We start from the raw sequence: 24,934 nt of genomic DNA, 5'->3' as shown, positions 1-24,934 counted from the left end.
GGATGGCTCCCTTGCACGCCGATGCTCGCAGTCTCACGGTCCTGGAGCTCAGCACCCGTGCACGCGCACACACACTCACTCCCTCGTCCCTTCTCAGCACCTTTCATTCTTACACGGAAGTGAGTGGTCAGGTGGAAGAAGAATGTACATTTTCCTTTAAAATGCAATTAAGAATCTGATGAAACTGTGAAGCTCTACTATAAAATGGGCTTAATGTCAGAGTTTATAAAACATTCCACTTGTAGAATCACCCACTGGCTGGCTCCTGTAAGGTATTAAGGAAAAGAAGTAACAGGTTAATAGAAAAGAATGTTGTGTTGGAAAGTGTGAACTTACAAAGACTGAACAATATGTGTAAGTTGCACAGTAAATGCCCAGTCAGTATTGATGTGTCTTTTCCCAGCTCTTGGTGTAAAACAAAACGCTAGGTTCAGTAAATACCAGAGGAAGAAGCTGAGCCAGATGGCTAAGATCTCGGGCTTCTCAATCAGACAGATCGTGGTTTAAATCCTGGTTTTGCCGCTTTCATGTGTTCTTGGGAAAGTGGCTTAGCCGCTTTGGACCTCGCTTACCTTCTTAGTAAAAATGGGATAATAATAGTATCTACCTGACAGTGTTGTTCTAGGGATTAGGTGATAACACGTGAAATCAACGCTGTATCTATCACAGGAGGTTAGTCGGTTTTAGCTGTTCAAAGCAGAAGTATTCATAGGATTGATGTAAGGGTTAAATTAATACGTAGAAACTATCTAGCAGAGTACCCACTATAAGTACATGATCAGTAGCAGCTAGTAATGTTAGTATTAGTGCATTTCAAAGCAATAACAGAGCATTAAAACCTGAGGCATAGGACGCAGCTGTTGCCCATGTACGTCGCTGGGGCAAGGGTGAATGAAGATCCTTGAAGACTGCATGAAAGTTACAGATGAGGTTGTAGCAGTCGTTACTGTACTACTGCACAACTCAGAAATAGCCCGTAACTTCTCAGTGAAAACCCCGGGTACTGTCCTGTTGCTCCCCTCGCGGTGGAGGACGCGCGTGAGGTTGACTGGTCTGTACGTTTCTGTCCTGAACTCTGGCAGATGTTCATTGAGCAGAACAAGCTGAAGAGACAAAGCCATCTTCTGCTGCAGAGCTCCGCTCCTGACCAGCAGCTTCTGAAAGCTTTGGAAGAAAACGCAAAACTCATCCAGCAGCTTGAAGAAGAGAGAATTCAGAATCAGAAAAAGGTAACGGATTTTCTTCTGGCGTCTTAAAACATACCCACAAACATGAGGGTCACTCCGGTCATTTTTGGCTCCCTGCTTGGCCTCAGTTAAGTCTTTTCCGCCTTTTTACTTTTTAGTAGAAAGTAACTGCTGAATGAACCTTATTAATTCAGTGCCCACGTAAAATCTAGAGCGCACCGTCGTAGACGCATAGTGATCTTTAACCTGTCCAAAGGCCTGAAAAAGCGAAGGAAGGAGAACTCAAAAGAGAGCTTGCATAGCGCTCATAATGCACAGTCGGGGCACCTGGGAGCTGATTGTGTTTTCGGAGCCCGAATACACCGGGAGAGTACGTTAGTCTCTGAGAACTTACTGGAAGGCGCAAGTTTGATTCAAAGAGGGACGAAAAGTCCACATTAGTAGTAATTGTTTGCTTAGAGAAAATTTCTGATTTTGTAAACTTGCACAAATATATGTGTTTAAAGACTTCCTAAGTGGTTACTTTTGTTTGTTTGAGTGGAGCTATTCCAGCTGACACAGCCCACCTTTGTGCGCCAGGCAGAAAAGATAGTCATCGGGGTGGGTGGGAGGGAGGAGGCGGGAGGGGAGGGGAGTTGAAGAGGTGGAACAAAGGCTTTGAAGTTAAAGAAACCACTTAAGAGAAATCACATCAATATTTATACTCCTTACAGTGTACCTCATTTGTGAAGAAAGGGCTGTTAGCTGCTGTTTATTATCACCTGTCAAAGTCTCTTGAAGCAATAATACTGACATTTAGTCCTTGGAAGTTTCTGAAGTTTTTATGAAGTTGGTCCTGAGGCAGAGCTGATTTTTTCCCCCTCAGTAAGAAATGCTGGTGTATGCGCAGAACCTCCAGAGGAGTGGATGGCGACAGCGGTGGCCCCTGGAAAGAGGACTGGGGAGTAGACTAGGGGGAGAGAACTAACTTCTTCCTTCCTTCCTCTTTCTTTTCCTTCCTTCCTTCCTTCCTTTTCTTCCCCTCCGTACCCCTCCCTCCCTTCTCTTCCCCTCCCTTTTCCCTTCCTTCATCCTCCCTTCCCTTCTCTTTTCTTTTTCTTTTCTTTTCTTTTCTATTTTTCTTTCTCTCCGTATGCAAGAATTACCATTTAAAATAAAGAGAAAATAAAGGACTATTTTTAAAATTTAGCTCGTGCTAGAATTTTTTGGTTCTGAAAAGTCTTAGTTGTAGTTAACCTGTTTAGTAAACAACATGGGTCTGGGACCTACTGAATTGAACTGAAGTGTGGGACTTAGTCGTTGGATCTGTTCCACGTTGGGGTAGGAGGAGAGAGTAGCTGACGCTGGAGATTAGCTAAAAGTCATGAATGGCTGCGATCAGTATTTCTAAGACTATTCTGCTGTACTCTGCAGTTGTTCTGTGTAATCTTTCATGTGTGTGGTCCTAAATAGTTCTTACCTGTCTGGTAAGTTCCCCTGCAGATTCTCCGGCTGTCTTTTAAACACTGTGTTGTTTCCTTGGTGATAAAAGCAACATACACTTCTTTTTATAAGCAAATATTTAAAATACAGTACAAGTTAAAGAAGAAATTACCCACGAATTCCATATTTTGGTACCTATCCAAACCTTACACAAATGGATAATTTTATGAATGTAGTTGAAATGGGATCATATCATACATCCTGTTTTACAGCCTGATTTGTTTTTAGTTGATAGCATATTGTTCCCTGTCAGCGTGTGGTGAGCTTTGTGATTTTATTTTATCTTAATTTTTAAAATAGATTTATCTAGAGAGAGAAAACACAGGTAGTGGGGGGACAGAGGAAGAGAGAATCTCAAGCAGACTCCGTGCTGAGCATGAAGCCCTACACGGGGCTCAGTCTCCCAACCCTGAGATCTCGAACTGAGCTGAAACCACGAGTCAAATTCTCAACCAACTATACCACCCAGGCATCCCAACTATGTGATTTTAAGTGGTTGAATGGTATTTCAGTTCATGAAGACAGGATGACTTATTAAATCCATAATTTGGTGGATATTTAAGTTATTTTCAGTTATTTGCTATTACAGATATTTAAGTTATTTTCAGTTATTTGCTGTTACTATTTCCTTTTTTTTTTTTTTTTAAGAGAAAAAGCATGTGAGTGGTATGGGGGAGGGACAGAGGAAGAGAGAGAGAGAGAATCTTAAGCAGGCTTCATGCAGGGCTCGATCTCATGACCTTGAGATCATGACCTGAGCTGAAATCAAGAGTCATTGGATGTTTAACCAACTGAGCCACCCAGGCGCTCCCTTGCTATTTCTTTAAATCAAATTCTAAAAGTAGTATGGCTAAATCAAGCAGCCTTTTCATCTTTCTTTCCTTTTTTTTTTAAGGTTTTTGATGCTTGTTACCAAATTCCTCCCCCCCAAGTGTTCTTTTCCATGTTACCTGAATTTTCTCTTGAAAATGGGTACAAAGGTAATAATTTGTTTTAAATTCATTTCTTAGATATTATTTTACCTTTTTGACCCATATTTCAATACCCAGTTATCTGGGACATTATGTCTCCAATAAATTTATATTGGCTTAAATAACTGGTATTTTAAGTATTGTCTATACTCCAAAATTTGCATGGTTTTTAAGATGGATTGGTATCTCTTTGCTCTGAAATGCAAAGTAATGGGAAACTGATTTTCCCCCCTTTATTTTTCCTTGAGAAAGGAAAAGCTGCAAAAGTCTGTTTGTGAATTACAGGTGAAAGACTTAGAAGAGCAGCTTGAAAACACAGCCCTCCACCGAGAGATTCGCAGCCTCAAACAGCAGTTGGGGCTTTTGGAAGAAGACAAAAGAGAATTGGAGTTAAAATACCAGAATTCGGAAGAGAAAGCCAGAGATTTAAAGCACTCCGGTAAAAGCGTCCAGTGGGCTTCTGTGTCTGAATAGTCTAAGACTTCCCCGTGCCCAGCACAAAACCTGGCCCGTAGCTAGTCCAGAACACTCGCTGAATGCTGCACAGAAACACCAGGATCAGTTTAGTTGAATGGCCACCGGACTCCAGGGAGTCACAAGCCCTTGGACTTCTTGGTGGACTCAGAGCATGTGCGAGCTTTCCGTACAGAATGAGGACATAAAGATACTGCTGATCTGGGAAGACCAACATTTCAGCATTTCTCAGGGCTTCAGATAGGATAGTTAGGAGTATTCATTGAGTACTTATTTTGTTCATTTTAGGGAGTGGGTCCCCCCCCCTTTTCTTTTTTAGAAAGAGAGAGAGCATACTAGCGACTGGGGTTGGAAGGGAGGGGGAGAGAGGGAAAGAGAATCCCAGGCAGGCTCCACACCCAGTGCAGAGCCTGTTGTGGGGCTCAGTCCCATGACTCTGAGATCATGACCTGAGCCAAAATCAAGAGTCTGATGCTTACCCTACTGAGTCACCCAGGCCACCCTTAGGGTACATTTTTAGGAAGAATTAAACTTTTAAGGTTCATACAACCCTTATCTGTGGTCTAATTATACCTATGAACTAATACTTTCAGTGTCACACCTAACAATAAAATGGGCAACAATATGTATATTAAGTGGAAAAACTTTTAAAACACCAGGGGATATTTAAATCAAAGGATTTATTCATTCAGTTCCAGGAGTCTTGACAGGAAAGTGTGAATTGAATTATTACACAGGGATAAGTAATAAGTTTCTGTTGGAAGGGAGGTGATTTAAGGAGGCAGGTTGTTCCCTTTTATAACAGCTTCAGTATTCACTTGAGATATTTTTGGTTAATTTTATACTAGAATTTTGAAATCTGTATAGAAGAACTAAGTAGGGTTTTTTTCCCCCTTTAAAAAACATCCAGTGCTTTCTAATCCACAATGAAAATGAACTGCAATTTACTTTTAAAAAAATTGATCTAAAATTAAGAAGTATTCTATTCTTTTTAGTGAATATCCAGGCAGCCTGTGGCCAAAGCCTTTTTCTTTCTTTCTTTCTTTTTTTTTTTTTTTAAATGGAGGAGACAGTTACTAGAGAGAACCTGAGATTCAGTTTTGAGTATGTTTTATTTAGGATCTGCTGTGTGTGTAGCCAGCCATACCCTAGGGTACTATAAGAAATCTAGAAGAAAAGAAACCATGCCTTTTGTCCTTGAGGAACTCAAACTCTCTTTGAAGAGACAGACACATGCACATGAATAACAAGAGGACTCTTGGCCTTCAGAGAGCGTAGCCCACACTGCTTATTTAAGTGTTGAGAGTAGAAATAAACAGGCAGATCATTGGGGGTTCAGTCATTCATGGAGAGAGGAATGGCTGGGGACAGAGGGGGCCATTCTTGAGTGCACACAGTATTCGGTACCTAGAGCCTGTTGGAGCCCCTCTGAGAGGTATTCACATCTGCAGAATACATAGAAATCAAGCTCCTGGAACTCCGAACCTGCGTCTTGAGTGGCACCAGGCATGGACCCTTTCACATCGCTGGTGCCAGTATACCTGCTTCATTTGGGACGTGAGTGAACTGGGTGGATAAATTCTGTTTCCAGAATGCTCCTTCAGAAGAGCGAGATGTTTCTGAAGCTACAGACATTTGAGAGTCTGAATCTGGTTAAAACTAAGAACTCCAGTGTTTGCAATTTTTGAAGGAAATTAGGTGGAGGAGGAAAGTATGTCATTAAAATTCATTGCTCTAAATGTCATCTTTAAAATTAATTCCTGGTCTATACCCTTTAAAAGTCAAGTATTTACAATTTCTCAGTGTTCTGAGTAGTACATGCCATTGTTCACAAATATTTCTTCAACCAACTCAGTCCCTACTTCCACCCATCCAGCCGTTGTCCCGAATTATTTTTCTTTTCCATAGCTGTACATGCAGCACAGGACAGTAACCTTTCCTTGTGACCCGTGTCAGACCCCTTCTTGCATTAGTGGTCGCAGCCTGGATGACGAAAAGGTTAAGACTTTTTGCAGTTTCATACTGAGATTTCTAACTTTGCCTTAATACCAAGAACTTGACTTTGAGAGAGGTTACGTTTTTTTTTTTCCTTTATGTGTGTAAAAGGTGCTAAGTGGCTTGTTTCAGCTCCTTTCTGAATGCTTGTTCTCCGTGCAGTTGATGAACTCCAGAAACGCGTGAACCAGTCTGAGAACGCAGTGCCTCCGCCTCCCCCACCTCCACCACCGCTCCCCCCTCCTCCCCCCAACCCCATCCGGTAAGTAAGTGCGGGCGATGGGGTGCGGGCCGGGGGTGGGGGGGTGGGGTGGGCTGGGAGGCAGGGGTAGGGGGACTGCTCTGCCGGTCTTGTTATTCCTCCTCACAGGACCTGAAGCGTATGCTAGTGGGTAATGGGATCCCTTCCTTAAATGCAGAACCAAAAACTGCCTTAGATTGCATCACTGGAGGGACGGGCGGTCAAAACTCTGAAACATACCAGCTGGTATTCCTCTCAGAAAATTTTCTTTTTTTAAAAAAGTTTTTTTTATTCTTACTTTTTTAAGATTTTATTTATTTGAGAGAGAAAGATCACGAGAGAGCACAAGCAAGGAGGAGAGAGAGAAGCAGGTTCCCTGTTGAGCAGGGCATCCCCTGCAGGGCTCTATCCCAGGACCTGGGATCATGACCTGAGCCAAAGGCAGCCGCTCAGCTGACTGAGGCGCCACCCAGGTGCCCCTCTCAGAAACTTTTCTAAAGGCCGATGAATCACTCCCTTCTCGTAATCTATAGAGAAAGGGCCCTAAGACACCCAGGGGAAGAAACACTCCTGGGGCCGCCGCCTTGCTCTGCTTCATGGAGACGTTTAGATTGCACGTGGATGTTCCAAATCCAGAAGCTGGATATGGAGTTTGGAAGTTTGATACTGGGGTGCCTGGGTGGGTTAACTGGGTTAAGCCTCTGCCTTCCCGTCGGGTCATGATCTCAGGGTCCTGGGATCGAGCCCCGCATGGGGCGGGGGTTGGGGGGGCGTCGGTGTCTCTGCTCAGCGGGGAGCCTGCTTCCTCCTCTCTCTCTGCCTGCCTCTCTGCTTACTTGTGATCTCTGTCTGTCAAATAAATAAATAAAATCTTTAAAAAAAAAAGTTTGATACTTCAGTGTTAAGATTTCAGCCCCTGATGTTAGGATTTCCTTCAACTGGAAGATCAAGGAATTTTGAGCTCTCCCAGAATGTTTTTTTTTTTTTTTAATCTTTTCTTGCCTTAATTTGAATTTGAAAAGCTCTGGTTTGTTCATTTACCTTAAAAATAAAAGTACTAAAGGAAACAAAAACTTATCAGGACTAATTGTTACACACTAGTAATTAAACTCAGAGTGCTAATTATGTTTTGTCCCTAACCCCATATTTAAACCTTTATTAATGCCAAGAGAAGAACCTTCCATAAGAAGAAGAAGAAATTACGTTTACATTCTTGTGATAGGGAATCACATATGCAGACAGGAATTCACTTTTTCTGAAGCCTGAGGTGACTGGGGTGGTATTGAGTGCCTGAAGTAAGCACGGTCCACCCCAGGAAACCTAGGGGCATGTTTTGCCTCCCTTGTGGTTCTTCCTTCATCCGGAGTTAACGTAAGACACAACCTGCTTGCATGGTGACGGCTTCCCTCTTCATATCATGATGTTAGCTGCTTCTGTATAATTTGTTTTTGAACAAAGGGAATTTAAAATTTTGCTAGATTTTTTTTTACCTTTCATTAACTCATGTGATTTGTTTAATCCTTTCACACAGAGACCGTTTTTTCCTACTTTGCACCTTTGCAAAGTCTTTCCGTGTTAATGCAATGTGTAGTATGTTCCTCCCACACAATGATGAAAATGGGACTTTGCCTTTTAAAAAGATTCTCATTAGGTTTTCTTACTGAGGGTATGACATAATCTGCTTTGAGCCATTGAAGTAGTCAAGGCAAAATAATTTTTACATGTGATCGATCCAAGAGTCCATTGAAAAAATTTCGGGTATTTTAAATTCTTTCTGTCCTGGGTAGCTAAAATCTGTTGGAGATATTCTGAATTTGACATTTAAAATAGGAAATTCATCACTTTGATCTTCTAAGGTGTAGAATTTTGAGCTGATAAGAAAGATCATTTCTGGGGCGCCTGGGTGGCTCAGTGGGTTAAGCCTCTGCCTTTGGCTTGGGTCATGATCTCAGGGTCCTGGGATTGAGCTCTGCATCGGGCTCTCTGCTCAGCGGGGAGCCTGCTTCCCCCTCTCTCTCTCTGCCTACTTGTGATTTCCCTCTCTCTGTCAAATAAATAAATAAAATAAAAAGAAAGGTCACGTCTGTCTATGAGGAGGGAGAACTATAAAAATAACGCGATTATAGTGTTGCTTTTGTCTTTAATTTTTAGTCTCATAAATCTGGAAGCCCTTGGAATTAAAATTAAAGTATAACCTAAACAGACTATTTTCCCAAAAAGCACTTTACAGTTTTACTGAGAAATGAATACAGGGTTCAGATTATGTATGTCTAAAGCATGAACTCCTTCATAAGGGCCCTTCGAAGAAAGTTTTCATTGAATAACATGAGTGATTTTTATTTTAAGGTGAATTTAAGTAGTATAAGATGTAATTTCTCAGAGTTTTCTTTGTTGTTTTTCTTTTTTTTGGCAAGGAGTACTTTCTTGTCAAAGAACTATATTTGCATGTATATGGAGTTTCAGTGGGCTTTGAATCCACTAATCAAGGTTTTCTAACTTTGGTCCTGAGCCACATTTGTTTTACCCTGACAGAGTCCTTGGATAGAATGAAAGCAGAGATTGGGGGAGAGGGCAGTCTAGGGCCTTGAGGAAGAAGGCAGCCCGTGGTCGTGTTGTACCAGCAGTAGTGAACACAGGAGAGGTCCTGGGCAGGTGTGGGTCAAGGGGGAGAGGGGGGTGTATTGGTGAATTAGTCAGCATTCTCCAGAGAAATGGAACCAGCAAGGGTGTGTCTGTACATGTATACATACATGTGTATACATCATGTCCGTTCACATACAAGGTTTATTCAAAGGGATTAGTTCCTATGATTATGGACTGTGGCAAGTTACAGGGTGAGTCGAAAAGCTGGAGCCCACGGAGAGCCTGTGGTGTGGTCTCAGTCAGGTCAGCAGGCTTCAGACCAGGAAGAGGCAGTGTTTCAAGTCTGGAAGCAGGGAAAAGCAGATGTCCTAATTTCAAGGTAGTCAGGCAGAGGAATTCTGTTTTATTTGGAGAAGGGTCATTCTTTTGTTTTATTCAGGCCTTCCACTGATTGTGTGAGGCCCACCCACATTAGAAAGTAGTCTGTATTGCTCAGGCTACCAAATGTTAATCTTTTTCCTCGCCGGGGGAGAACCCTCTCCAAGCCCCACTGAACGTTAGCTTGTAGACACTGAAGAGTTCTGCCTTCAGTGACAGAATGGGGAACATGGGCAGAGTTTGCATGATTTCATTTCTTCCAACTTCTGGAATAAAATGTGCTTGTTGGTAAGTTCTAGAAACCTCCCAGGGTAGAGCATAGTGCTTGCTTTCTCCTGTGCTTTGTGAGAGATTGTTCAGTGTGTTTGGGAATTTTAAGAAAAGGCAGTTAGAGAGGGGATTAATCGTTGATCTCAAGGTAGAAGTAAGAAATTTTTAAAAATCTAAAAATTACGGTGGTTAAGAAACACTGAGTTGTTCCGTCCTCCGCCAGGTATTGCTGTGTGCGTCCAGGTGCTGCTTTTCTGGAGGCAGCATTATGCCTTCCCAGTGTAGCTTCCTCAGACTGTACTTTGTCAAATCCACTTTACCACACTGAGAATATTTATAGTGAACACTTATAATATAGTTCCAGAATTCTTGGTTCATTTGGGTTTTTTGTACACACACTTCCGTACAGTTTAAAAGTAATACAAAGTGAACATCATGTGTTCACCCTCCGAATCAAGAAGCAGAAAAATACTGGTAGCAAGAAAAAATTTTTCTTCCATATATATCTCTAAACTCCTGTAAATATGCATATGGTTTTTTTTCTAACTATATAGTTGGAATTTTGCTGTATTCATTTGGGTCTTGTTCTTTTTACTCCACGTTACTTTGTAAGATTCTTGCGTGTTCTGTTGTGTAGCTCAAGTTCATCCATATTCCCACGAATATGGATGAACTTGAGCTACACAACAGAACACGCGAGAATCTTACAAAATTGGGATACATAATATGGATACATAATGCATTTTATAAATGGGTTTTGTGTGTTTATCCATTATGGCCCTTATACCTTTGAGTTATTACCAGTTCAGGGAAGTTCTGGAAATTCTACATGAAGATTCTGGTAAATGAATCCTGGTGCACAAGGGCTTGGTTTCTGTAAGATGGTCAGAGGTGGAATCCCTGGCTCCTAGGAGCGTGTGTCTTCTGCTCCACTGGATAATGCCCAGCGCGTTTTCCAGAGTTTTCCACCATTGGTTCATCCGCCATCTTCAGTCTGAAGTCATCCACTGGCTTCCTCTTACTCCACAGACCTACTGGCACATGATAATATCAGACTAGAAATTTCTTGCCTGTTTGATAACGGTGTAGTAATATATCAGTGTGGGTTTCATTCATGTTTTCCTAGTAGCTAGTGAAGTCAAGTGTTTTGTTTTTGTTTTTTTTTTTTTTTTTTTGGTATGGGTTTTGGAGATTTGGGTATCTCTTTTCAAAGCTTTTGTCCATTTTCCTGTTGCATTATATGCTTTTTCTTATTGATCTGTAGAATTTCCTTTTATTGTTTTTTTGTTTGTTTGTTTGTTTTGAAAAAATTTTGAAGTTTTTTCTAGTTAAATAATCTCTACACCCGTATAGGACTCAAACTCATAACTCTGACATGAAGAGTCACATGGTCTTCTGACTGAGTCAGCCAGGAGCCCTTTCTTTTTATTCTTTATGGTGTCTTTTAACATATGGAGGTCATTTAATGTTAAATTTATCATGATTTGCCTTTTATATGGATTTTATAAATATAGACCAGAGAGACTATGGTCTAAATGTATTTTGTCCCTTAGGTATCTGCTCTATGTCACTCAGATTCAGATGTCTTTATGCCCATGTTTCACAGATAAATATTTACTGAAAATATCCCCTAATTCTTTGATTCTTCCCTCTCCCTCAAACGTATTACGTAGATAGCTCTTTCTGAATTGTAGGTATGCATATTGACTTTTTTTTTCTGTTTTATTTTGCACAGTATTGGTCATGATAGCAGCTCCCTTCTTAGAGTAATGAGTTCGGTTCCACGGAGAAAGGGATGAGACATCTCTCTCTTTCTTAAAGTGCTGAAAATTTAATAATTTATTAAAAATGGAAAGTAGACTCCTAAGTTCTAGCTATCCATTTATGCACCTAGAAAAGAATTGGATTTTTACTGATTATTTTGAATCAGTACATGTTATTCCTTGAATTTTCCAGCACCCAGTAATCTCCTTTCTTTCTCTTTCTTTCTCCCAAAGATCCCTCATGTCCATGATCCGGAAGCGATCCCACCCCAGCGGCGGTGCTGCTAAGAAGGAAAAGGCAGCTCAACCAGAAACAAGTAATTCTCATCCACTTTGGTTTTACTCTCAGTGGTTTCAGCACAGGTTTTCAACAACACACATAGTTTTTGAGTTCTTTGACTGTGAACGGATTGGGGAGAAATGTGAACCTAGCAGCTGATAAGAAACAAAGCGTCCCCGCCTTCGAGCGGCTCCTGGTCTCGAGCTGGTCACCTAGAAGGCGCAGTCCGCTGGGGTGTGTCTGCTTTCCGGGGCAAGGCTACAGGAGGAGGTATAAGGGAGCGAGAGGGAGTGATTGTAGGTGAGGGCTTGGGGAAGGACTTTTAGAGTTCATAGCAAGTGAGCTGAGATCAAGCCCCTGCTGTGTACGGACCTGAGTGGGGGGCAGTAAGCAAGGACGTTTCCTGGGGGAAACTTCTAGGAGAGTATGGAGGCGGGGATGTGGGTTATCAGGAAGCAGTGCTTAAGCTGAGTAGGTTCGATTTAGGAAGTCAGGATGGGGGGCATTTAGAATAAAAGTAGTTCCCATAGTGGGGGAACCAAATCAAAGTGGGGAAGGAGCTTGGCGTATTAGGAAACTGAACAAAGGTTGGTATTTACTAGAACATGGGGTACAATAGAAGGAAGTCTGAGCCAGACTTAGGATGTGGTCAAGATTTTGAATTATATGGTAAGGCCAGGAGAAGTTTAAGTAGGGGTGTGGCATGGTGAGATTGGTCTTTTTAAAGAAATCACACTGTTTGCAGCGAGAGGGCAGAGAGCAGACTGCGGAGGAATGAGAGGGGATGAGCCGAGGTTGTCATTCAGAGGCATGTGGCTCAGACGAGGGTGGTAGCAGTGGAGACAGAAGTGGGTAAATCTAGGAACAGCTCTGGGAGGGGCAGTTCACAGGAGTCGGGCTGGCTGGAGAGGGGAGAAGTTGAGGATGACGTGATGTCGTGATGATGGGAGTGGAGGGAGGAGGGCTTTCCCCTTGAGCAGAGCATTGGCTGCCAGGAGCTGCGCCGGCTCCCGGAGCTTCGGGCTGACCAGTAGAACCCACATTAAACTCAGCGCCTGCTAGTTACAAAGCATGGCAGATTTGCCTGGGTCCAGCCCAGTCGGGTGCAGACTTCTTGGCCCCCTTTTCCTGCCCCAGGTTCATCGATCCGGTCCAGCAACTTTCCTACCATTGGCAGGCTGACGTCCTCAGATTGTTGTCCTGTGTCCTGTGACATTGCTGTCTTGTGTCTTGTGACATTGCTGTGTTCTCACTGCATCAGAAGAGTTCAAACCCTGTAGGCTGCTTAGCCTCATTTCTGTACATTGGCTCTACCTTATGGCTGGACCGTGACCTTGAAGCCCCCTTCTGCACTCGCTCTGGGTTTCCTCGTTCCAGATTTCCTCGTTCCAGAATTGCTCTGCTGCCTTCATCTGGTCAGCGCTTTCTGGGGCAGGAGGCTCTAATTACACATCTCCTGTGTAGGCTCCAGGCTCTGCCTCCACTTCCTCTTGTTCGTCAATGTTAGCTCCTTAGTATGGGCCCATTGCTCTGTGTGACTGTAGCATTTTGCTTCGGGCTTTATGATGTCCCACCCCACAGCTCCTGCTGTGGTGTTTGGGGGTTATTTCCACATCTGTACCCCTGCACTGATTGCAAACTCTTTGAGGCCTTACTCCTGCCTGCAGGTCTCCCACAGCTTGTATGGACCTTCAGTGAATTCAAGTTTAGACCTACCCCTAGCCTTGCTACCCAGAACCCCGCAGCACCACTACAGAGGAAAGCTAGTTGATTTCATCTGTGTATGTCGACTTTTGGTGCCTGCCTCCTGCAATGCTTTGGAACCTAGTTCTCGTAGCACTCCTGAAAGGGACATTCTGCTTGCCACAAGGCATCATAGGAATCAGAAGTCTTGTCTTTGGTGATTGCAGGATAGCTCTGCTGTGTTACTGACTGTAAGCCTTCCTGACACTCTGATTAAACTTAAAATTTTGTTTCAATCTTGTTTGGGGGGCAATTGGTAAGACTTAGAGGGTCAGGAGGGCAGTCAGAATAAAATGATTTCCCCTTCTAAGTAAATGACATTATTGGCTTGTCATCCTCGACAGCACCCTTAAGTTTAAAAAAAAAAAAGTATTCTAAGCTTACTAACCCCAGTGTTAGAAACCGTATAGTTTTCCTTATGAAAGTGATGTTTCATTTACAATTCCTGACGTGGGGCAGTGTTCTCTCCCTCATTCCTGAGCTATTGGGTTGTCACCTGGGATAATTTAAGTCGAGTGACTGGTGCAGAAGTCACTCATGGGATTTTAAACTGATGCCACTCTAAACTCTACCACCTGAAATGGTAGGGACCACAGACACCTGTGGTTGCAGCCGCTGTCTGGCAGGGTCGTTACTTACAGTGTCTCATTAACACTTCGCACTAAACAAAGTTGTTGAATGAATAAATCAACAATGATTAAATGCATGATGAAGGAAGGCAGAGCATCAAACGTTGGGGTTGTCTCTGACGCTTGAGAGCTTACATTTCTAAGCAGGGATCGGTCTTGCTGTCACAGTATTCTCTTTTGTTAGCATCTTACGATGGCTTTCATTGGCCAGTTGGTATTCTTCTCAGAGCTGATGAATGAAAAAACTTTTATTGCTAGGGTAGGGCTCTTAACTTTTTATTTTCCTTTTAAGATTTTACTTATTTATTTCACAGACAGAGAGACAACGAGAGAGGGAAAACAAGCAAGGGGAGTGGGAGAGGGAGAAGCAAGCTTCTTGCTAAGCAGGGAGGACGTGGGGCTTGATCCCAGGACCCTGGGATCATGACTTGACCCAAAGGCAGAGGCTTAACAACTGAGCCACCCAGGTGCCCCTAGGGTATGGGCCTTAAAAAGCCTAATTGTAAGGGAAGTTCTGTGGAATAATTTAGAAGTAGCTTTAAGGTCTAAATGTAAGAAATAATTAACAAAGTTTGAATTAATAACTGTAATTTCGATAAGCATGCATTTATTGGACAAGTTCCGAGATTTTAAAGGTATGCTTGCTTTTTATCGAATATTTAGGCCATTAATATGTTGACATTTTCTTACCTCAGTTTGCTCACCTGCTGAGTGGGTATAAACAGAATCTCTATTTCATAGGGTGCTTGTGAGAATTAATGAGTCTCCTAACATGTAAAGTGTTTAGAGAAGTACCCAGCACATTGAAAATACTCAAAATGTTAGCTTAAAAAAATAACAACAAAAAAAGACGGGGTTCCAACCACCCTTTGAGGGGCAGGAGTCCTCGTTCGGCAGACTCTTGTGATCATTGTGGCTAAGGAAATATCCTTAACTTTATGACCTTATGTCAAATTCAGACTTATTCTACCACGATGTGTTCTTTAGAAATTTTGTACATCAAGGTGGCATAAGATTCTTTTTAGACGCCTTTTTAAAAATGTTAATAAAAGAGAGCAGTAATCCCATGGAATTTAGAAATTCATTTTCATTTCCCCTAAGTAATAACAAAAGGTTTTATTGAGCAACAAGGTGATGGTTTTTGTCTGTGGGTCTTTTCTTTGAGGAACGAACTTATTTTTCAAGTAGGTCTTAAAATTTAAGCCTCAATTAATTACATGTAGCTTTCTGATCTAAGACTGACCTTGAAGCACTAACTCAAAGAACATTTGATTTGATTTTCCTGTGGCAGTTCAGTGACATTAGACCTGTTGTCTTCATTTGTCCCTTTTCTTTAATCCCCAGTATCCTGCATATTTCCATTGTCCTTCTGATTACATGCTTTTGTGAGACAATTACCAGCTGTGTGATCGCAGAAAGAATTACAAAACATACTATGAGCTCTCTGTACGTGATTCTTACAGATTTAGTAGAATTGCTTAATAGTTTAGAAGTTCATATAGATTGCTTTTTGCTAGTTCAAAAGCAGGGTTGGTGAGAGAGAAAGCTTGTGTAGCTAACCTAGCGTTGCCCTCGTATTGTGCCTGCACAGGGAATCTGATAAGAGTGATTTTTCCTTAAGACCAATTAAGCCTTTACATTTGAAAAAGACTAAGAAATTAAAGCCTGGTTTATAATCTGTACACAATACAGATAGTGGCACTTCTCTGAATTATCACTATAATTCTGGCAAGCAAAAATAAGAAACTACTTTAAATTCCTGTTATGTTAGATGCTGCAGCAAATTTGAATGGTGTCGACCATAATTCTCCATCTGTCTGCCTTAATTAGTTTTTGTATGGTGCATTTAATTGGGTTCCAGTCCTTCCTTACAGAGCGCTAATCTGTTTGTCGGCCGTGTTCCTGTTGCCATGCAGCTCTTCTCAAGTCTCACTCAAAATGGCAGGCTTTCTGAAAAATCACATGTCTTTTTTTAGGATTTAAAAAAAATTTTTTTTTCCTCCGGAATAAACTGCGTACCCTTACCAGGTGCTTGCCTGGCAGATCTGGGCTTTATGTCCCCTGCTTGGAATAGGGTCAGCACACGCACCCTGTTGTGCAGAATAGGTATTCAGATACTGAATGAGTGAGTGAGTGAATGAACGAATGAATGAATTTCTCTCTATAGTAATTTTCTCGTCTGTCCCCTTGTTGATGCTTGGGAGCCATCTGCAGAAGCTGCCCGAGAAAATGCTGCTTAAGGGCAAAGAGTCGATCAGCCCACAGTTTTGCTTTCTTTCATTTACTGGTGGGTGAGTTCTGACTTCGGTGCCATGTTTCCCACGTTGCCCGGCAAAAGATGCTTTCTTGCCATCTGGATCTGAAAAATGCTGTTTGGGTTTGGGTATGGAGAACTTTTCATTTCCCGCATATCAATGGCCCGCGAAGATGACAGGGCCCTAACTGAAGTTAGGACCCTGTCGGAAGACTTGGGTTGTACGATGAGTGTGGTGGTGGTGGTCCCATCAGTGTGGTGCTGCCTAGGTGGGGATGGTGGAACCTTCTGGATTCTTCTAGTTGCTCCCCTGGGTGTAATTAAATAGCAGTAGCTACTCAGTCAGTGTTAGCGTGAGGTCCACGTGGCAGAAAAAGAAGCCACAGTGTAGCCCTTATTAGTGCAAAGCCCGACACTCCCATCCATTGCCTTGGGGATGTTGTTGTGATGGCTTCCATTTAGAAGCTGTCCTTTTGGGAGTTAGCTATTTCTGCTCAAATAGCAAAAATATTAACAACCACATAAAGCCAAAAGTTTAACAAGTCATTCAGCAGGTAGGGTACTTGCTGAGTGCCTACTGTACGCCCCGCATTGTAGAATGTGCTAAACAGCCTTAGAGGAAGGTCTTCGTAAGGTACTTAAATATATTGGTTGCAGTGAATGAGACAGATGTAAATACGAGATCTAGAATGGCGATGATGGTGATAAATGTTCCAGAAACGACTGAGTGCTTTTGGTCAAGCTATTGTGCAACAGACAGATTTCATTATTCTGATCAATAGCTTTAAGCCCACCTCAGTTTACAGTCATCTAATTGATGTATATTTTAACGGCTTTATTGTTTTTGCAGCATAATAGTGCAAAGTTTAAACAATAGTTGAATTTTTTAAATCAAATTTAATTACCTAATTGCAATCATTTCTAGGTGTATGTTTTCTTTCAACATTGACAATTTTAAAAAACTTGAAAAAGGTTTGCTTAAATGTTTCCTTCCACTGTGATTCCTAAACAAAAGATGACAATTTAAAAATAGATTTCACCTATCTGCTGTCCATCTTCTGACTGTGGGTTTCTTCCAACAAGTTAACAGATCTCTTTTATCTTTTATTTCCAAATGGCTTTTTAATAGTTATTCCTTCTTTGGGCTGATTTCTTTGACATAGGATGTTATAAGTTATAAAAACATATCTGAGGCAAAATCACATGGTTATTTGTGGTTAGATAGAAAGCTGCAGAAGTTCAGGTCTGTCATTATGCTGACATGGAACCGAATCCACTTGAATTTTAACAGAGATGAACGAGTATTGATTTCTAGGCTACAAATTAGGCCTTAAATTTTGCAACTCTAGGGACGCCTGGGTGGCTCAGTTGGTTAAGCAGCTGCCTTCGGCTCAGGTCATGATCCCAGCGTCCTGGGATCTAGTCCCACATCGGGCTCCTTGCTCGTCAGGGAGCCTGCTTCTCCCTCTGCCTCTGCCTGCCATTCTGTCTGCCTGTGCTTGCTCTCTCCCTCTCTTTCTCTGACAAATAAATAAATAAAATCTTTAAAAAAATTTTTTGCAACTCTAATTTTTATTTATTTTTATTTTTATTTTAAGTGGAGCCTAACATGGGGCTTGAACTCGGGACCCTGAGATCAAAACCTGAGCTGAGATCAAGAGCAGGACACTTCACTGACAGCCACCCAGGGGCCCCTGTAACTCTAACTTGTTTTAAAAAACAGGTCTTTTATTGAGAGATTCTTTTAATTAAAAAAAAAAAAAAGTGTGGCTACCTGGTAGCTGTTAACCTCAGTAAATTGTTTTGTGATGTCTTGTGAATTTGTCTGAGAAGTGATTGTGCTTAATTACAAAGTGCATCAGAATAGAAAGTAGCTGTTTTCTTGTAACATAAGATGATTTCTGTGTGTGTTCTTTGACAGCTGAAGAAGTCACAGATCTGAAGAGGCAAGCAGTTGAGGAGATGATGGATAGAATTAAAAAGGGAGTTCATCTTAGACCCGTGAATCAGACAGCTAGACCGAAGGCAAAGGTATGGAATGACTAAATGTTCCCCTTCCCGTGATGCTTCCTTTTTTCAAGAATAGAAGTTTGAAATTGGATGAAAGCGACATCAGGGTGACTGAAATCTTAGGATAAGGCTAATGTGTCATAAAAGGCTCTCCCCTCATACAAGTGTCTCAGGATTCCTGTTTGAGCCATGGTTAACCTAAATCCCTATAGAAAGAAAGTCAGATTGTTGGAGATGCTGTCCTCCGCTTGATGCGAACCTCTACACCCAACAAATGATGATCATGCGCTTTCTTTTCTTTAATTCCTTTTGTGCAATTCAACAAGTATTGATTGAGTATCTCCTGTGTGCCTGGTACTGTTTCAGACCCTGGGGATAAAGCAGGACACAAAAGAGACAAAAATCCTTGCCCTTCCTGAGGCTTCTGTTTCCGTGTGAGGGGGAGAGGGGCCAGGTAGACAGGGGGCATAGCACGATAGTGTCAGGACGGACTAAAGACAGCTTTGGAAAAATAGTGAGGTTTGTATGATTCCATTATATTACAAACCTGGTCCAGACCACTGTAAGGAGAACGTTTTGTGTATCTGTATCCTCAGCTGCCTTCTGAACTAGACCACGGGGAGCACCGAGATCTGGCGCCGGGAGCCAGCTCAGTACCTCTCCCTTCTCTCGTGGGTGCGTCCCATTGAAATAGACCAACAGTAGGGTTTTGATATTTTGTGTCTTGAAGAATGATTTGTTTATTTGTTTTCTCCCTGTAATAAAGCATCAACAGATGGGTCCTCTTTCTTCTTCTAAACCAAACTTTAAGGTTCTTCTTACTCTCATGGATGCTCCTCTTCTGCTGCTTCAGTGACCCCAAGGATCATGACCGTTCAGTACAAATTCTGCTGGACTTTAAAAAGTCGTCACTTGGTCACCGGCCGGCGAGGTGGCCAGGCAGGGCAGGAGCTGTCGTGGTGGGAGGGCTGTCTGTGGAAAGGGGGAAGAGGGAAAGAATACCCAACCGCAAGCAGTGGGTTGACAGTGTGAAACGGAAGCTTTCGCAGCCGCTGGAGTGCTGGTCTGCTAGCGCTCTGAGCAGTTTCCCAGGCGAGGGACGGAGTGTCCGCAGTCTGGCCTGTGGGCTGGGCGCCGGGGTTGGGCGTCTGAAGCTCGCTGCTGCGGGAGCTGGGGCCGGACGCTACCCGCCTCCCGCTTGCCGGGCTCCTCTCTCCCCGGACTGGGCAGAGCGCTGGCCCTCTCCTGCTCACGGGGTTGTCGTCGGGCTCAAGTGGATGATGGTGTAAGACTTTCACGTCACAACCGTTTCAGAACAAATCAGCCAAACCAAACAGACTAGAGAAAAATGCAATGTCATGAAGAAGCCAAAATTAGTGTAGAGAGAAAAGTGTTGAAACCTTGTTGAATCCTAAGCGATCAGTGTTCTGTATGTACTTTGCTTTTCAGAGGATCGCTTTGTCCTTCTTCTTCTTGCCCTGAGTCTTCCAACAGTTACTCGTTATATAATGTCAGTGCAGAGCTGGGGAACAGCCGAACAAGGAGAGTGGACGCCTGGGTGTTCCGCGGGTAATCGTCCAACCCCGTAGCTGTAGTGCTGAATGACACAGTCAGTCACCTTTGAGCAAGCGGCCACTGCATGTGCTAGACTCCCCGCCAAGGTCACGGGCTGAGCGCTCGCCGGCCGGGCTACAGGAGGTGCTGCAGTCCGAGGCAGTGGCGTGGCATGGGCACTGAGTGGCCTGGAGCCGGGGCGCTTGCCCAGACATCAGTCACCGCTTGTCCCCCGAGCAGCGCACCTGCAGAAGTAAGGCCTCCCTGGAGAACACTCATTTAACTGCATACTTTCTAAATTCCTTGATGTCGTCGTTGATACTGTTGCGGTTACGGTTAGTGTCTTGGAGCTTTGGGCTCGCACCTGTGACTGGCGCTCTTGGCACGCGTGTTTCCCAGAAAGCGTAGTCTGTGAAAGTGGAATGTTTTCATCCAATTTGTACATAAGCAGCAAACCTCTCTCCCTCTCCCTGTCCCTATCCCTCTCCTGCCCCCTCTCTCGCTCTTTCACTGTCCATTTAAAAAAAAAAAAAAATTGGAACGGGATCTTCCTCTTTATTAGCTCTTGGAAGGAAAGGGTTATAGGTCATTATTAATCCCTTCTCATCTCTCCATGACAGAGAAATTACCTTTACCTCTTTTCCTGGAATGAGAGGCCAGGGAGTTCCCTGCATGTCCTCTCTTCTTCTCTGTCCTTGTGAAAGGAGGTGGTACGGGAGAGATCAGAGGTCTTCTTTTGAGGACCTCCTGCTAGATTTTCCCTCCACGAAGGTAGTCGAGGGAACCACAGAGACTTTTAGGTATTGTGGGGTAGGCGAATATTCCCCAGAATTTCATTTCAAGTTATTTTGTTCATGGCGTAGCCAGAAGCCAGATTCCAACTGGGCTTGTCATCAAGACTCCAATACAGCCCTTCTCAAGGTGCACCTTTCCTCCTAAGTAAGACGGAGGGATTGGACTGTGCGCCCTCCATGGCCTCTCTTACTGCTTCGGTGGCCAGAGATGCTAACATTCTCCTGTGAAGCCAGGTTCTTTGCTGATCCCTGCTCCTGACTCAGTGCTGTTGTGAAATTCCTGCAACCAGACGTGCCATCCCCTGTCAGCTGGCATCCGCCTGGAGCTAGCGGAGCCGAGAGAGGTTTCTGCCCTGTCGCTTGCCGCCTGCTCCGTGCTGCTGCCTTCCCTCCCGCTCCTCGCTCTCGGGTGCCCGTCCAGCCATGCCAGCGGAGAGCCACGTATTGTAAAAAGTGAATAATTTGAAATAGAATCCCTGAGATCTGGTGTTTCCCAGACCTTTTCTCTGTATGATGATAACAAGAAGTAACAAAATGGCATTTAGAAGATGTGGGCTTGAGTCCTCTTGCTTCGACTGCCTCTCCTAATTTTCTGTTTCACTGCCCCTTGCGAGCACTGACCCGTCTAATATTTTTTCCTAACTGTAAGACATAGACTTAATTAAAAAAAAATAGTCAATACAAGTTGCCAATACTTTGCCATGTAAAAATCTCTGTTTAGAATTTTTAAACCAAATCATTAATTGTCCTTTCTTTTTAAAATTGTAGCCAGACTCTTCAAAAGGCTCCGAGAGTGCGGTGAACGAGCTCAAAGGCATACTGGTAAGAATGGATCTGGGTTTTATTCTTTAGTTTATGGGAAACTGAGAAGAGAATCTTTTTTAAATCTATTTTTACAAATAATTGGTTTTGATATGTTTTATTTTCGTTCACAATAATCCTCAGTTCTTATGACAGTTCTCTTGATCGTGCCGTGGACTGCTCCATCGGACATGTTAATCTGTGTCATGCATCCATACCCTGCTGTTTCTGTTCTAGAAGAATGGTTACACTTTCACCAGAATCGTTATTTCCTGTTCTTGCCCTCCAGTCCTTGCCTTCAGCCTCAAGACAAAGTGACCAGATCGGAGGATCAGGGCGTGCTTGGTCATAATGGAAACACAGTAGAGTCTTTTACATGGATAGTGCTTGATTTGGGGGCGCGGAAGTGGAACTGTTGGTGCCAAAATGTCGACCTGCGCTCCTACCCAAATACGTTAGTGTCAGGGATCAGGGTCACTGTCTGCTCTTCTTCACAGTTTAAAAAATTACGTGATGATAAGTTGGAGAATAAGATAAACCTCTCTGTCTTTATGTTACTGATTTCATTTTCTTTTTTCTTTTTTTTTCTAAGATTTATTTATTTATTTGAGAGAGAGAGAGAGAGCGCGCGTACACATGCATGAGTGTGCACATGCCTGAGCGTGCACAAGCATGGGGGGAGGGGCGGGGAGGAGCCGAGGGAGAAAGAGAATGTCAGGCAGGCTCCCTGCAGAGCCCAGAGGGCAAGGTGGGGCTCTGTCTCACGACCCTGAGATCCCCACCAGAGCCAAAAGTAAGTCAGATGCTCAACCAACTGTGTCATCCAGACGCCCCGTTACTCATTTCATTCTCTAAAGGCAACCCCTGTCCATTGGGGAACAGGCCTAATGCCGTCTCCAGCTGTTTTTTTTCCTTCCAAACTATGAGCTTTTGCCCACAATATACTGCCCTGTCAACAGTTGCCGCCTCACTTAGTGACACCTCACTGAGAAAATGTCTCAGGCACTAAGAGCTCTGTTCTCAGATCCTTTTACAGTCCCAACACCACTTGTTACGCACAGTCAATGACCGTGGGGCGGAGGTCGAGAACTAATACTCCCATGTTTGCTGTCACGGTGCTGATTATGCGTTGCATGTAGACATGCGCATGATTGTGGCGAACAGTGTTATTTTCATCAAGCATGGAACAGCAGCCTGAACTCAGAATGGCTTAATTAGTTTGCTTTAGGTTTAGAGGAGTGGAAGTAGTCCTAGAGAGAGGGATAGCCTGGCTGGCAGTGGTAGTCCACCTGCGGAATAAAGGATGGCAACCATTGCAGAAGTATGTGGCCATTACCTAATGGATTCTTTGAAGAGAACACCTGGTTATCCAGTGAGAACTCTCTATGCTGGGCTCTTTCGTTGTCTGCACATCAGGCTGCTAATTCCTCTTCATGAAGCTCCCCCCAGAGTAGGATTCTGATCGTGAGTGAAAAGGTGCACTGAGGTTGACTATTTAAAATGAGGTTTACTTGAACAATCAGACATCTGTCTAAGATCCAGAGGACATTTGATTAGCCAAGATAGCCCACTCCCTGATAATGCTGTGTGGTAACAAGTTTACTGAATGATAGTGCTTAAACATCACGTTCACTATCCGGTCATGTTCAGTATAATTTTGTGCCACTTCAAGGAGAGAAATTTGCAGAATAGAGTTTTGGGAGATAATTTACACATTTAGAGAATTGTCAAAACCTCTGTTTTCTGCAAATTGCCCCCATCCTCTTCCCTTTGGATTTGTCATTAGATTTCTGTATGTCATCTGGCATTAAGGAATCCCTAATAGCCATTATTCTGGCAGTGTTTTTACTTTGCCTTTAGTGGTTTTTTTTTGTTTGTTTGTTTGTTTTTTAAAGATTTTATTTATTTATTTGTCAGAGAGAGAGAGAGGGAGAGAGAGCAAGCACAGGCAGACAGAATGGCAGGCAGAGGCAGAGGGAGAAGCAGGCTCCCTGATGAGCAGGGAGCCCGATGTGGGACTCGATCCCAGGACGCTGGGATCATGACCTGAGCCGAAGGCAGCTGCTTAACCAACTGAGCCACCCAGGCGTCCCACATTTAGTGTTTTTTAAAGAGTGGAACTCATGGTGCTCTACCCTACTCTTCTTTGCCAAATGACAGTTCTCTAGGACTCCCGTAGAAGTCCCTTTGAGGGATGATGGATCATTTGGGGTCCCCAGTCACTTGGGGCCAAGAAACCATACAACTTCTTGTAAAAGGGAGAGAAAGGAAGCCCCTATTTGCTGAGGCTCTGTTGGTGCTTTTTGCTGGCATTAGGCTGTTGGGATTATCAGTTTGGACCCAGCAAAGCACACAAGTGTGGAAAGCCTGCCAAGGGTACACTGTGGTGGAGAGTTGGCCCCTGTGCTGAGAGAGGCCAAGAAACCTAAGAAATTCCATGTTCAGTTTGACTGTAGAACAGAAACCAGGAAAACCAGCAGAAACTGGTGGTTTTGCTGAAATCAAATGTGACCTGAGTTGTAGGGACATTGCCATTTGGAGACTGGGCCTTTTGCTGGAAGTTAGCACACAAGTAGATGCACATCTCTGGTTTGGGATTTAGAAAATCTCCCTCTCTTTGGATGTAGACCCTTCCCAAGTCAGTTGCTGTAGTCTCAGTGGCAACCGAACTTACTTATCCAAGCCTGTGTCCACGGAGTTTTTAGAAGCTGTATGTCTTACACATTAAAGAAACCTATAGTTAATTTCTCATAGTCACACAAGGGTTTTTTTGGAGGTTTTGGAAACCTCTTGAATCACCCCAGTCATGTAAAAGTCACTTTAAGTAGAAAGAGTGATTTCTGAAGAATAAATCCATACAGATTATCTAAAAGTCTCTTTAAAGTTCAGTTGCCTCTAAGTCAAGTAAAAACAATTCCTAAGAAATTATCTTTTAGGTTTTTCCTGAACATCTTCAGTTTTTCAGAGGGAATCATCTAATAGTTGGTTTTGCCTCCTGACCATTAGATTAGTCAGTGTTAAGAACGTTTAACCAATATGGGGACTGAGCCCTATTACTGACTTACTGTGGGGCCTGGTCCAGACCCCAAGGCTCTCTGAGTTTGAATTCTCTTCTCTGTATAGTGAAGGAATTCTGTGTACCGCATGCCTTCTAAGTGAATTTCTGATTTTCAGACTTTATGACTCATACATAAACAGAAAATTTAGATAGTCTTGGTACTTTATCAGCTGAGCTCCTTGAACATTTCAACTGAGAGTCACGTAGAATCTTTCTTTTCTCCACAAGTGCCTGCATATTTAAAGTTGACTCATATATTAGTCACCACAGTCAGTGGATGGGGAAAAAAAGGCTCAAGATTCAAAGATTAGAACTTGGAAAATGAAACCTCTCAGTATCAGGTGTGATGAGAAGACGACCCAGCATCATCAGAATTTGGGGAAGTTAATGCTGTTATTCAAATGAAAAGTCGGGATTATGGTGAGAGAGAATTTCTTCCTTAAAAGATATCCTTGCAAGGTATATGT

General features: G+C 43.1%; 1 protein-coding gene across 1 annotated transcript in view; it reads left to right on the top strand.

The window, feature by feature from the left end:
- Nucleotides 1-24,934, top strand: part of LOC111145248 (shootin 1) — a 97,917-nt gene that overhangs the window by 50,048 nt on the left and 22,935 nt on the right. Inside the window, exons 9-14 of the mRNA XM_022500035.1 lie at nucleotides 1,083-1,229; nucleotides 3,926-4,079; nucleotides 6,272-6,371; nucleotides 11,579-11,661; nucleotides 18,172-18,281; nucleotides 21,377-21,430. Coding sequence (XP_022355743.1) covers nucleotides 1,083-1,229; nucleotides 3,926-4,079; nucleotides 6,272-6,371; nucleotides 11,579-11,661; nucleotides 18,172-18,281; nucleotides 21,377-21,430 — 648 coding nt within the window. The remainder of the gene's footprint in view (nucleotides 1-1,082; nucleotides 1,230-3,925; nucleotides 4,080-6,271; nucleotides 6,372-11,578; nucleotides 11,662-18,171; nucleotides 18,282-21,376; nucleotides 21,431-24,934) is intronic.

This window comes from Enhydra lutris, unplaced genomic scaffold (genome assembly GCF_002288905.1).
Source record: "Enhydra lutris kenyoni isolate GAN:26980312 unplaced genomic scaffold, ASM228890v2 scaffoldscaffold12, whole genome shotgun sequence".
NCBI lineage: Eukaryota > Metazoa > Chordata > Mammalia > Carnivora > Mustelidae > Enhydra > Enhydra lutris.
The sequence above is the reverse complement of the archived record's forward strand: the minus strand, read 5'-3'. Positions and strand labels throughout refer to the sequence as shown.